Here is a 14893-nt window from a genome sequence, read left to right as displayed (position 1 = left end):
ATTCTTGGATTGCAGCACAGGGAGGTTCAAATGCAGCTGAGCAGCAGCTGTTGCATAATTTGATTTCTCCAGCCTAACTTTTCACATAATCTTGTAAATCAGTCTCAGGATATGCAGTGCACCATCTATTCCTCCATGAGGGCAAACTAAAAGAAATCTCTGGCACTTTATGATTATACAGAAAATCATATTTGTTACTGAAGTTCAGTGAAGCATGGGACAGGCACACCACACTCAGTACCCAAACACAGCAGTGTGCATGACCAAACACCACATTCCACTGAGGGCTGGTACAGATAAAAGATTTTATCTTTCCAAAATAAATACTTTTTTCCCTAATGTCTGTTCATATCACATCAAACTGTAAACTGGGCTTTCATTCAGATTATTTAAAAAGATGTATTTTATAGACACAATATAGGCCAAAACCTCAGGACACACAGGCTTTCTAGGCCAAGTAATTATTCATTTTGGTAATTAAATACACGATATGATTATTTGAGGTCACATGGACATGATACACCTGAGAAATTTAAGCAGTTTACTACCACATGCTGATTTATGTCTCCCTCATCACTTGCCCATTAGAAATATGAAAAGCTTTCAGAACTCTAAAACTATGAATACTTTTTTTGTTCAATTCTCTAAGAATTAGACCAATATATTCAGAAGGATAATAAGTAAACAACTGAAGCACAGTCCTCTTCTTGTAAAGGAAGAACAAATAAACATTTTTAATCAAAGTATCATCTAAAACTGTAAAACTACTAAAAATGAGTTCATTTAAAACGTTGATCCACAGGCAGGTGCATGGCAGTGACAAACACTAAACCCCCACGTTACATTTTAATGCCATTCCCACAAAATGCCCCTCTAAAATATTCCACAGATACCAAGCCATGAACAATCTTCTACCTTAGAAAACAAATTTAAAAGCATGTTTTCATTCCAGCCACTGCTTATTACAATTGTTTATAGCACCACAATTCCCCAGGTACTGCAGTACATGAGAGAAGCTCAAGGTTTACCCACCTATGGGTACAATCCTGTCTGGCTCACAGCAGCACAGACATACCATATTCCCAACATTTTCCCAGGCCTTGGCTCGCTCCCTGCTCACCAGGACGTGCTCCAAAGTGACACCAAGCACTGCTGCTCACTGCAAACTCTCCTTTGTGCCTTCCAAATTAACCCCCAGAACACTCTGGGACTCAGAGCTGCTTTGCAAGACATAAAATAGCCTGGAACTAAGAGGATAACAAGTGGCAAAATACAGATTAAGTGACACCAAGGCTTTTACTTATTGGCCTGGGCTGCTGTCAGACTTTCATCTTTGTGCTCTGGCTGATTAAAAACAAGCACACAGGGAAGGGGAAGTCAAACCCTGAGCCAGGAGATCCCTGGGTGTCAGACAGAGCACAGTGAGGGGGAGCAGCACCTCAGGGTGGGAGCAGGGAGGTGCCAGGAGCTCCTCTCCTGTCCGGTTTTCGGCTGTTTGGAGGGCCTGGAAAGGCCCGGGGTGGCCTTGGGGCAGCCGCGTATCAAAGGACGAGAAGAGGCTTCAGTTCTTCTTTCGGTCTCTGTGTTTATTAATTGTTTATCTAAAAGATTTTCTCTCGGCCCGACAGAGCTCTGCTCAGCAGCCAGCCATGAGCACACTGTGCTGCCCTCCGGACAGTCACCTATCTTTATACCCATTGTTACGTGTACAATATTTATCATTTTTCCCCAATACCATTTATTCTTATTACCCGGTGCACTTTCAGTAATAACCAATCCAAAAGTGCCACCATGACCAAAGAAGATGGAGGAGAAGAAGAAGAAGGACAGGACACGCCCCAATTCCTCCATCTTACTTCTCTAAACCCCCCTGTACAGAAATCCTAAACCCTGTGTTTCACTCTCTAATTAACCAATCCCTTCACCATTCACCCCGGTGAAACCCTCCTATCCTCATACAGGTGTCGTCTCCTGTGTAGGATCAAAGTCCAGCCACCAGACACTTCTGGAACATTCCAGGACTCCCGAGCCCCCCAAGGGTGCTCTCGGTGGCACCTCAGGACTGAGATCCTGAGATCCCACACTCTCCCAGCACAGAATGGAACCAGCCCTGCCAAGCAAATTCCACAGAGCCAAAACCTCCAGGATTGCCTTCAGTGCCCTCCCCACATGGCAGCTGTGCAGTGGGTGCCCCTCAGAACATGGATTTCAATTTAACCCCCAGCCTTCCAATGCCCTGACTGCTCTTGGCTTTCTGCCTCCCATCCCATCCTCCCCAGAGCTGACAATGCCAGCCTGGATTTTGTGCTGTTTCCAAAAGTTCCTCTCCCATTTCAGCCACCCAGAACTCCTCTCTTTTTTATTAAATACTGATAAATGCATATTCTAAAATAGAATTGTTTGTACTGATTGCAGTCAGAACTGCCCTGGGTGGGTGAGAGCTCTCAGAAAGAAAAGGTGAATTTTTCTGACAACACAGGAATCTCCTCCAGTCAAAGGGGAATTTGGATGTTATTTAATCAGAACTCAGTGACACAAGGACTGGGTGACAAAAAGGTACAAATTAAACATTCTGTCAGTTCAAAACCAGCAACCTGATGAACAGAATTACTTTCCCCATGGAAAAGGGCTGGAAACTTGAGTGTCTGAGCCCACTGCATGACACTGAGTCACACCAAAATGACACATAAAAAAGGCACCCAGCACCTATGCTGCAGCACAAAAAACAGTTCCAGCTAAATGAAGGAAATCAGTGAGGTGTCCCCTGAGTCAGAGTGACACAAATGTGGGATTTACAGACTCCACCACAGTGCTGTTCAATGTGATGGCTTCAAATATATATATATATATTAAATGAATTTAAATGCATGTGACCATACTACAGAACTGAGAAAATCCAAACTACTGCTACTTGGTCACTCCTCAGGTGCAAGACAAATCCATACCCCTGGCACTGCTTTTTAGGAACAAAGGCCACCTATTTTGGCAGCTTTCAAATAAAATTATTCATATTTCTGATTTAAGTGAAATGGAACAAAATTTGATTAAAAGCAGCAAGTGTGTGCAACTTCCTGTAACTTTAAAATTTCACTTCTAATTATGTGTTGAGAAATGTAATTAAAGTCATCTGCACACCAAAACAAATGCTATTTACAAATGAAAAATTAGTATTCCTTTGTTTCCCTGCTTGCCTGGCTCATTAAGCAAATTTAAATGGAGTCACTGATGCCTTGCATGAAATGGGGCTGTTCCTAAATCCCAGGGAATAACTTCCCCTGGTTATCAGTGCCATTTCTCAGGCTCTGACACGTTGTCCCAGAGCTGGGGGGGAAGCAGAGTGTGAGCTCAGGCTGGGGAGGGGTCTGGGCCTGTGCCAGGAGATGCAGCAGGACTGAGAAATCCCTGATTGCACAGGGAGTGGCACAAATTACTCTGCATTTATGACAGAACAAAGTGGAAACCTTTCCTCCTTTCTCTGTGTTATGGTGCTTGCCTCAGTTTACCAAACATTATCTCACTTCCTGGTCCTTCCAAAGGCAACCATTCCCCCAGGAAAAACACTGAGAACCAGCTCCAGCAGCTCTCAGTGTTTGACACATTCAGCTGGGTTAAAAATACTTCTGTGCTGAGTTTCTTACTCTTTGGAGTGACCTGATTAGGCTGAAATGACTTCCAAGTGCTCAAGCACTTACATTTTCCTTAGTTTTGCATCTGTTGGATGAGATTCCTACACTGTTGTAAATCACAAGGGAATTCAGTAAAATTGAATTTTATCTAGAGGTCCAAACATAACTGTCCCATGAACTTTGCAATTCTGTGGACAGCATCACCTCCATGTATTTCTGGAATTCACTGAAAAGCTCAATGCCAGCTCTGACACGATGGTACCAGTGACAGGGATATCAAAACCAGAATTGAGAACAACAATAAATAGTAAATAAAATCTATTAAAACAGTAGATGTTGCATTTAAATTATTTTTTAAATTCCAAACCTGAGTTTCAGTATAAACTTTCTGTGAAAAGCTCAGTAAAAACTGTTCTGAAAGTTTCAATTTCAAAGCACAAAAAAGAGCAGATCTCAGTTTGACACAGGTCAAGATCTCTCCCAGAACACTCAGAGGGTTGGGGTTTTTTTCACATTCCTCTTTCTCTCCATTTCTGTGAGACCTCAGAATACTCAGTGGTTTTCTGTAACCCCAATGTCTCCTTTCACCCTTCCATGTCATGCAAATAAATTACCTGTTCATAAACTCCTGACTTCATTATGCATTTTCATTTCAGATGGTCAGGAAAGAGTTTGAATGCCCACTTTTAAAACCAAGAGGATAACAAGGGTGTGTTGCTTTATTCAGTTAACCCACCATGAGAGGATTAAATGTGAGGAAAATCCACGAGAGCACAAAAACACAACCAGAGTGCTGAGATCCCTGATACCTCCAGAAGCATCTCCCTCCTCCTGAGGGATGGAATGCATGCTTGCATTACACTGCTACATCAAGTGTCATTTATCAGCCTTTTGCTTTTGGATTTAATTTCAAAACCAGCTGTTCCTTCTTTTACATTAACATAGACATAAGGAAGCACTTCTTCTCTGGAGACAACTCCTGAGGATGCTTCTCTTTAGTTAATTCTACCACATGCCAGGAATATGATTTATTTTACTGGAGAAGCAAATTAAGAGGTAACACTTATTTTTGAAACAAATATTATTTTCTCAACTCTCTCAGTAGTTTTACAACCCACTATATAAAGACCAAAAATAAACCCAGTATTACCAGCCAACCACTTCAGAAATTATTTTTTTTTTTAGCTTGCTTGGTAGCAAACTTCTAGAGAAGTGTTGTAGCCTCAGCATTATTATCTCTTAAAAATAACAACCCAGTGTCCTTGCACACAACATTTCACATGCCAGCAGAGAAGAGATGAGCTCAGAGAAGGAATTTCTCTCACTGAACCCGACGTGGCGGAGCAGGGAGATTCAATGAACAACAACTCTGTGAACCCTGGCAGGGATTTTTTTAGGGTGTGCAAGACAAGAAGCCCCTTTACTCACAGTGTGTGACTCCAGCCAGGGTCTGGTAGAAGGTTGGGGTGTCACTGTCATCAGTGAGGGTGACATAGACCCCTCCTGAGAGCAGCCACCGCGAGAAGGTGAAGGCGTCTTTGTTGTGCAGCAGCCAAACCCTGAACTTCTCATAGTTCACCTTCTCACCCTGCAAGAAAAACCAGAAAATGGGAGCTGTTTTTCTCTCTGCAGGTAAACAGGAACCATCCAGCTGTATGAACAAAAAATTGGGACAATCTCCTAGAAAAATAAGTGCTAATGTAATTTTTCTGCTTGGAGCCATGCCTGTTTTTGCCTTTCCTTTTGAAACAGCAATGGGAGGGAAATTAACTTCAAGTTCTCTCTGCATTTCAGCCACCTACTCAATGTGGCCTTTGGAAACTCATTTACTCTGAACCTCAGGTGAAAGGGATGAAAAGAAAAATGGTTACTTGCAATTCAAAAGAGCAGAGGTTATTTGGATGAATTTAAATGTATTATTATAGATACCAGCTCTGCTGCACCAAAAAAAACAGGTGCTATAAAAATCATAAACATTCTGTTCTATCTGTGCAGGTATACAAACAACACAGAAAAATCAGATTTGGGAATAACTGATGCTGTGATTAATTACTGCAGGAACATGGGGACTTTTTATCACTGAATTTTTTGCCTCCACTGACCAAAATCCACACTGGAGCATGAAAATGAACATGACATTGCCAGGATCTCCTCACTCCCTGTCCCCTGCAGCTCCCTGTTCAGGAACACAGAAAAACTCCACATTCACACAATTCCAGGGCTGTTTAAACCATTTATTTGGCTCCTTGCCAAGCTGTGGCCATGAAACCATGGGGATCAGCAGACTCATTTCTACAGGACCTACAAAACTACCTCAAATAAAAGCAAACCCATTATCAGGAGACAAACTCATTATATGGAGATTCTCATCTCCAGGGGAAATAAACAGGGGTCTGCAAAGTGGAAGAGGTTTCAAGTCATTGATTATTTAAACTCCCCTCATATCACAGACCATTAAACTTCACTGAATTACATCTCTACAGAATCCAACAATTTGCATTTGGCCACGGACTGTCTGCAACTGCCAAGTGCAGAAAATTGAAAATTCACTATATTCCCTTTGCCAGGCTGCTCCAGTGGCTCATCACCACACTGCTGAAACATTTGCTTCCTATTCCCATTGCAGGGAGTTGTTTCAGCTCCAGATACTCATTCTTTTTATGCCTCTTTTTCTAGACTGAAGAGTTTTATATTTGCATCCAACAAATCCCAGACTGGTTTGGGTTGGAAGGGACATTAAAGCCCCTCCAGTGCCACCCCTGCCATGGCAGGGACACCTTCCCCTGTCCCAGGCTGCTCCCAGCCCTGTCCAGCCTGGCATTGGGCACCCTGTGCCAGGCCCTGCCCACCCTCACTTTGATTTCTTATTCTTCCATTTCTCCAACAGTTTGGATCAAGAGAAAAGAACATTTTCTCCCTCTCTGTTCCACCCTTTTCCTCTTGTTTTTGCACTGCTCTTTGTAAAGGCAGCAAGAGCTGGGTCATTAAAACTCCAATTTTCCCTGGAAGGACAATGAAGAGGAACAGAAAAACTTTGGACAGGAGGAAGAAAGCATTTGAAGCAAGCAATGATGACAGCTGAATTATGGTGGAACCTGAGCAATGCAGTTACCACTGATTCTTCCCCCTGTATTTCAGAAACAAAAGGAAAACTCAGATATATTCTAAAACTTCTATTTCTAGCTGAGCAGATGCAATAATTCTGATGAACACAAGTGCCTATAAACATCATCCTTGAAATCAAAGGCATCCTCCAGCAGGCAGGCAGGAAGGCCCACAGCAGGAACATTCAACTTTCTCACTCTCCAGCAATGCCCATGGATGATTAAGAGCCCAGTAAATCCTGCTGAGTGGGTTATTACACATTTTCATTTTAAAACAAAAATCAATATGCAGCATTTTCTTGAACAGGAAAATGCTCTGAAGCCCAGGTTGATACTCATCTTCCTGCAAGGCTTCATGAAGTATTTCTGGATTTCTTGGACAGTGTGCCATTAACGTGGAGGGTGCCATTCATCACAGCACACTGATGGGAGATCAGAAATGGGAAATGGCACTGAGGGGCAGTGCAGAGGCTGCAGGGCAGGGGAATCAGGATTTCCATTGCAGCCAGGGCTCAGGGATGCAATCACTGCCCCCAGAGCCAGAGCAGAGTCTGGCCCAGGCACTGCCCACAGCCAGAGCCATCTCCAGCACAGCACAATCAAATCTGAACTAATTAAGTAACCTGAGAGCCACAATTAAAGCTCCCAGTCAATCTGGTCAATCCTTTTGCCAGGGGAATGTACAATGATGTCTCACATTTGCTGGTTTTAGTCATCTGATAACAAACCAAGCAGAAACCCCTGAAAATTCATCAGGATCCCTGGAGACAAAGAATCATCTATGAACAGGAAAGCACCAATGCTCTGCTTTAGAGGAGGACTTCAGCAAGCTCCACAAAGATTGCATCTCTCAAACAACTTAAAGCATAATTAAATGTTGTAGCTCCTGGCAGGAAAATGAAACAAAAGCAATAATATAAAATTATTATCTTGAAGCAACCATGGCTGTCAGGCATTTTTAAATCCAGGGTGCAGATTTCTCTGTGTTCTAGATTTCTTCCCTGATTGCAATAAAATGTTCACACTAATGACAAAGTTCCCACCAGCAATATTAGTATTTAAATTCACCTGATGACAGGATTCCCATTGGGAAATGATCTCTTTCCAAGGAGCACAGTGAGTACAGGAGCACACAGAATTTATACACCAAATACTGTTCCCATCAATACAAATTACATGAATACCACAACACAAAACCCCATGAGCTTTTACTCCATTTCAACAAGGTAAATTTGTTCCCATAGGTGCATGAGTAAGAAAAAGAAGCTACTTAATGGAATCTTGACTTTTTTGTAACTGCAGCAGGAGGAAAGGTGCATGACACACCTCAGAGAAGCATTTCTTGAGTGACTCTGGGACCTTCCCATCAACCACGTGCAGCATCTTCTCCATCTCTTCACGGACCACATAACTCCCAGATTCATTAGAGAAGAGGCTGAAAATATCTGGGGAAACAGAAATATGTGTAAACATCTGTGGCAGTGACATTTTTCAAATGCAAGGTCTATAACTGGCTGAGAATGTCAAAGGCTGTGCAACAGCTAAAGGACTGAACACTTGGGTTGATCCAAGGTCAATACAGCTCCACAAGGTTTAGGTCAAGACCTTCCCTTTCTTTTACCACTTTAATCAAAATAAAAATGAGTATTATCAAGTGAGATTAACAGGGAAGACAAAACAACAGAAGTCAGTAGGCAGATGTTTTCTATTTTTTTGAAAAATATCAATGCCACCCTCCTTCCTCTGCCCACACACAGAGACCATCAGGCTTTCTGTAGCATCCCAACACTGACATTCATGATGACTTGGCAAATATTTCATTTTGATGAATATAGAAAACAAAAGTGCACTTGATTTCCAAAAATACAGCTAAAAATGCTTCCAAAAATCCCATCTTCACTGTAAAATGGTCACACTTCATACTCACAATCCTCTGTCTCATTGTTACTAAGTTACACCACTTACATTTTGTTTTTTCCTCCTCTTTGCCTCTTGTGAGTAGAACTAATCCAACTATCAAGTTATTGAAGTGCAGCCCTTTGGATATTCCTCCAAATGAACAGTAGATAACCTGGAAGAATGAAACAGAGAAGTTAACAAGAACCAACAGAGATGTCAGAAGTAAAACCAGCAGCTTACACTGAGGCTCCACCTTATGTGGTTTTTGGGCTAATCACTTCACATTCAGCTAAAGAACTTCAATTCTTAATTGTGTTTCCCTTTTGTAGCTCTTCTGGTACTGAACAGCCTTTATTTAGTGAAACACAGGTACAAGTCATGAATAGCAATATAAAAACTCCACATTAGAACCTCCAGTGAAGGCACTCCTCACTTGCTCGTGGTGTTTCCCCAGATTTGTTCATCAGGGCTGAGCTCTGCCAATGCCCAGGGCACCAAGGGGATGCAGCAGGAATGCCCAGGGCAGGCTGGCAGAGGGAGGGGAACCCCAGAGCCCTGGGAGTCCCTGCCCCACCTCAGGGTGATTTCCAGCAGAGTCAGAGCTAAGCCAGGACTGGGAGTGCCCAAACAAAACCAGTCCAGAGCTGGCCAAGCCTCCCAGTGCTGTGGGGGCAGGAAGGGAACACCTGGCACAGATTTACTGCTGCTCCTCAGACACCTCAGCAGGGCTGGGCCACCTGCAGGAACCCTCTCCTGGTCTGTCTGTCTGTCCATCCATCCCTCTGGACTACTGAAACCTGTCTGCAATGCATGCACAGCAGGATCTCATTCTGGGCCCCACTGCCATCCCACCCAAACACTTCCATTGCCACAGGGGCTCCCATCAGCCTCTTCTGTTCCTCTCCTTTAATCCACTCACAAATGCTTGAAGGGCTGAATTATTGAAACTGAGTTTGTGCTTTGTTTGGACACAACAATTGCAGAGGCTTCAAGGCAGGGATTTGAATTCCACACTTTTTATGTCTTCTGTCTTCACCAAATGCCTTCAAGGCTACACTGCCCATGTGAGCAATTTACCTTCATTTTACACTGGAATCATTATTTTTTTTAAATATGCAGCTGAAATATCCACTCACTCGGGCTGAACTTTGTACATCCCAGCTGTGATAGCAGATGAGCAGCAAACATTACATTTATACATTGTTTCAACACAACACAAGGATTACTCATGAGACAAACAGAGGAAAGGAATTCCATGGACAATGTCCAGTGTATCAGTATTCAATATATGGAATTGCTTGGAGTTTAGCTGCTCGATCATTCCTTGGAAAGAGTTTATAAACACTTATAAAATAGTGTTTTAGTCATGTAACACATCATTTCTCCACATTTTTTCATGTTGGTGTGGCATTTGGAAAACTTCTAATAACACGCACCATCAAAATGTGATGCAATTCTGTGTCTTCCAAAATGACTTAATGCTGTTGCAGCTTTACTTAAACCAGCCCCACCCAGACAGAATGACAGCAATCTGCATTTCAGAATGTACAATTCACTATCATTATAAGGCACAGAGTACTTTTTAAAATAAAATTTAAGCCTGACATGTTCTGTTTCATGGGCAACTGAAGAGCATAACAAGATTGAAAAGCCAAAGCTGTGCTCCTGCTTCCCCACCTGAGCAGCTTTCCTGCAGTTTAACACCACAGACACATCCCTAAATTCCCTTTTATTAATATCTTCAACCCCATTCTCCCAAGGGATCCTCCCAGAACATTGCTGTCCTGAACATTTAAAAAATGTTTTGTGTGCAGGACAATCACCCAAATCGCTGGATTAAAGTTCCACTGGTTTCAGTTCTCTGTTTCATGTCCAGTTTGAAACTCCTGTGTTTTTAATTTAACCACTTCCTGAAGGCCTCTCTCTCCTCAGATATGGAAATCCATTATTTCAGCATGCAGAGCCCACAGCCCAGCTCCAAGGCTCCAAATATCAGCTTTAGTGACTGAAGGGCTGAAAACTCAGGGTTTTTAGCTGCCTAATGGCTTTGCCTGCCTCTCCCCATCCTGAAGCCAGGAATTACAAAGCATCCCTTGACTCAAATCCCAATTTTGGCCCAATTTTCAGTTTTCAGGCTCACAGATTTGATACTGAGTATGAATGCTACAAGTACATCATAATTTGTACTCGGATTTTGAGAGGAGTTCTGATGAGAAGCCATCAAAAACCAATTAGGAATCTTCCATTAATTTTATTTCACCACCTGGAAACCAAGAACTGCTCTGTAACCATCTTGAGTGTTAAAAGAGAGAATCATCACCAAAATTGTGTCTAAAAAAATAAAATAAAAACCAGGCAGCAGAATTTGAACCCCCAGAATCTCTATTTGTGACCAAATCAGTAAATTAATCCTTAATACATGAAAGGGATATAAAGGTATAAGGTAACACAGAACATAAAATTCTCAATATTTTATACTATTTCAAACCAAGATACATTTTTTGTTTAATCTTAGGGGTTACCAACATTCAAACTCAAAAATTCATGCTGAAGACAGGCTTCAAGCTCTGGGCAAATCAGACCCCTCCTTTTCCACTGCAAATTCTCCTGCTAAGCTTTGAACACCCACACAAAAAGCCAACTGTTTACAGAAGTAAAGTAGTATCATCCTCTTTGCCAAAATTTAGGGAAAAAGGGGAGGAAAAGAATGGAGGAAAGATGAAGCTGAGGAAAAGGAACTCTGCCAGAGTGTAAAACCCTCAGCAATGCAACACTTCAGCACTCACGTTATCTAAATAAAACTGGGGACTTGCACCATCCTCTGAGGTCAACAGCTCTGAGGGTGCCAAAAATAGAGGCTGTGACTGGGAATGACATGGAGCAAGGGATCAGCTGAAAGGTCTGCCTAATCTTTGTCTCTCTACCAAGAATATTTTGATATCTCTCTCAAGAAAGGGGCAACTCCAAAACAACTCCAAAACAAAATAACTTTTTAAACATGACTATGCGTAGGATGGTATTACTATTTTATTTTTTAGATAGATATATGTTTATATCTATGTTGTAAATTTTGATTCTGGTTATTTTTCAGCTCATTCATACATCTGTTATGAGCAAATTTATTTTTAAGAGCTTGTAAAGATTCATCTTTAGAAAACAAAGTAACAGCCAATGGAATCTCAAAGGAACCAACAGCAAGTGCATCTCTGGAGTAAATAAAATCTGTTATTATGGTCTTGTTAGAAATTCCCAGTCTTTTAATTGCCCAAATTTACATCTGGATATTTAGGTTTATTCCAAGTCATCTACCAGGTATTAATAGGGTTGGGAGCACGTCCCTGAGCCAGGATCCAGGACTGGAACACCATTTCCAGGCAGAGAGGTGCTTTGTGATGTTGTATAAAAACAGGAAACAATTCAATCAACTCCTCAGCATTTGTGTGTGCACAGCAGATCCAGGTGCCCTCCATCCCCTGCCTTTGGCTCCCAGGAAAGCAGCAATTCCCAGCTCACCTCAGCAACTTTGGGAGGGACCCCATCACCCAGAACTTCCCTGATGAAGCACTGCTGGGTCATATAATAGGAGAGGCCACAAGTTCTCTTGAAAGCATCTTTGAGCCTCTTCAGTTCTATGTCTGTAACTGAGAACAAAGGAAAGAAAAAAAAAAATTTGGTCAGTAAAGATGTTACAGAAAGATAACAGCTCAAGGAATCTCAAAATCCTCCACTCCTTACGTTTACCTTTACAATAAAAAGACACCAAGAAATTAAATGCATGATTTCCCCTAAAGAGTGGGAAAATGAGATCTAATCATCTAATCTTGCTTGAAAAGAGAGAAGGGAAGCAGACCTGTGGTTACCATCAATGGCAACAACAGCTCACTGCTAAGTTTTCTGACTACAATAGTGGATTGTAATTTGTTCTAAATTCAGCACCATTCTTGTCACACAAAGGAAAATGAGGCAGCTTTATGATCAATTCTGCATTGCATGCAAGCCAGGGAAATTATCTGCAACCAACAGTGGTGAATATTATTAAGAGCAGCATCTTTCAAGCAGTTCCATCTATTAACCAGTCTGCCTTTCTGTATTAAAACAAATAAAATACTTTATCATCACCACAGGTTCATGAGACAGTGCAGTGAGGCGTGATTTAGCAGGAATAAAATGTTGGACTACACGGAATTCTTGCCCCAAGATCCCCTTGCACAGCCAAGATCTGCTTGCCAGCTACACCTGCTCAAACCTGTTCACACCTGCACTGGTGTAAATGTGATGCCATCCCACTCCAGGAGCTCCTGGAAAGCAGCGCTGCTGAGACTGCACAAGCACAAAGCAACTTTCTAAGGAAGGGTTTAAAAGGGTGTTGTGGGGTGTTGCAATGTCCTGGTTTAAACTTCCGGTCCCTTCCCAGGTGTGCCTATCCCTTCTCCCTTCCCCCTCGCTGAGTGTGCCCTGTCAATCAGGCTAACATACCAGCAAGGCGTCGTGTGGTTGGTCCCTCAGGCCTGGGGGTCATTGGCCCGTATAGGTGTCCCTCGTCCCTTGAGACCCTGCCCCTTCACCTGGTTGGTGGCTCACCTGTCCCCTCCCCTTCCCCTGCCCTGAGCTTAAAAGGTTAATCAGACCATGCGGCCTCCATTCTGTTGGAGGAATTGCCCCGGTTCAGACCTCTGTACCCATGGAATAAACATCTGGATATAACCCTCCAGCAGAATCCACTCCTTCCTTCTCTTCACCATCGCCAGAAGCTCTCTCCTGAGGTAAACGGAGTCCCTGACAAGCCTGGACTTGAGCCTGTGCCCCGCTGCAATCCAGCAGCCAAGGTATCTCTGGGGTAAAACACCACAGTGCTGCCTTTGGCCCAGCAGCGAGGGTCAGAACTGGCCCAGGCACCATCTAACTGGTTATATTGGGATTCATATTCCAATACCCTGTCAATCAGGCTAACATACCAGCAAGGCGTCGTGTGATTGGTCCCTCAGGCCTGGGGGACATTGGCCCGTATAGGTGTCCCCAGTCCCTTGAGACCCTGCCCCTTCACCTGGTTGGTGGCTCACCTGTCCCCTCCCCTTCCCCTGCCCTGAGCATAAAAGGTTACTCAGACCATGCGGCCTCGATTCTGTTGAGAATTGCCCCGGTGCAGACCTCTGTAACCATGGAATAAACATCTGGATATAACCTTCTAGCAGAATCCACTCCTTCCTTCTCTTCACCATGGCCAGAAGCTCTCTCTCCTGAGGTAAACAGAGTCCCTGACAAGCCTGGACTTGCGTCTGTGCCTGCTGCACTCTCAGCCAAGGTATCTCTGGGTTAAAGCACCACAGTGCTGCCTCTGGCCCAGCAGCGAGGGTCAGAACTGGCCCAAGCACCATCTAACTGGTTATATTGGGATTCATATTCCAATACCCTGTCAATCAGGCTAACATACCAGCAAGGCATCGTGTGGTTGGTCCCTCAGGCCTGAGGGACACTGGCCCGTATAGGTGTCCCTGGTCCCTTGAGACCCTGCCCCTTCACCTGCTTGGTGGCTCACCTGCCCCCTCCCCTTCCCCTGCCCTGAGCTTAAAAGGTTAATTCTGTTGGAGCAGTTGCCCCGGTGCAGACATCTCTGTACCCATGGAATAAACATCTGGATATAACCCTCCAGCAGAATCCTCTCCTTTTTCTCCTCACCATGGCCAGAAGCTCTCTCTCCTGAGGTAAACGGAGTCCCTGACAAGCCTGGACTTGCACCAGTGCCCTGCTGCACTCTCTGCCAGCCAAGGTATCTCTGGGGTAAAGCACCACAGTGCTGCCTTTGGCCCAGCAGCGAGGGTCAGAACTGGCCCAGGCACCATCTAACTGGTTATATTGGGATTCATATTCCAATAGAAGGGGAGGATCTCGTGGAACAAAACAAGCCCTGTGTCCCAAGCCAGGCTGCAGGGAATGGCACAGGATCTGTGCAAGTTCCTGAGGTGCAGAAAAAGGAATTTGCCATGCAGAGCCCAGGGAAGTGATGCTGCACACGGGAGCTGTGTCACTGCATTTATAGCAAGGCATTTTCCTTACCCTGCTATCAGCAGCCAGACACAAACACTGCCATGGCCAAAGGCTTGTGGAGCTTTTTGTCAGCCAAAATAAAACAGAGCACTCGAGGGCTTCATCCAGCACTCAGTAAAACTTCTCCTTGTCAGTTAATTCATTCATCAAAAGCAAAAATCAATCCTTAAAAGTAAATCACATTAAAACATTCCTCCCTCATTTTAATCCGAGTCAACA

At 43.5% G+C, this 14893-nt stretch overlaps 1 protein-coding gene across 3 annotated transcripts in view; it reads right to left on the bottom strand.

Annotated features, from left to right (window-relative positions):
- Window positions 1–14893, bottom strand: part of USP32 (ubiquitin specific peptidase 32) — a 71524-nt gene that overhangs the window by 35122 nt on the left and 21509 nt on the right. For all 3 annotated transcript variants that reach the window (XM_064729117.1, XM_064729119.1, XM_064729118.1), the window contains exons 2-5: window positions 12143–12270; window positions 8696–8801; window positions 8057–8175; window positions 5055–5214 (exon numbers count right to left, since the gene is read on the bottom strand). In XM_064729117.1, the coding sequence (XP_064585187.1) occupies window positions 5055–5214; window positions 8057–8175; window positions 8696–8801; window positions 12143–12270 (513 nt within the window). The remainder of the gene's footprint in view (window positions 1–5054; window positions 5215–8056; window positions 8176–8695; window positions 8802–12142; window positions 12271–14893) is intronic.

Source organism: Zonotrichia leucophrys, chromosome 19 (assembly GCF_028769735.1).
Source record: "Zonotrichia leucophrys gambelii isolate GWCS_2022_RI chromosome 19, RI_Zleu_2.0, whole genome shotgun sequence".
Classification (NCBI taxonomy): Eukaryota; Metazoa; Chordata; class Aves; order Passeriformes; family Passerellidae; genus Zonotrichia; species Zonotrichia leucophrys.
This window is presented reverse-complemented; position numbering and strand designations above follow the sequence as displayed.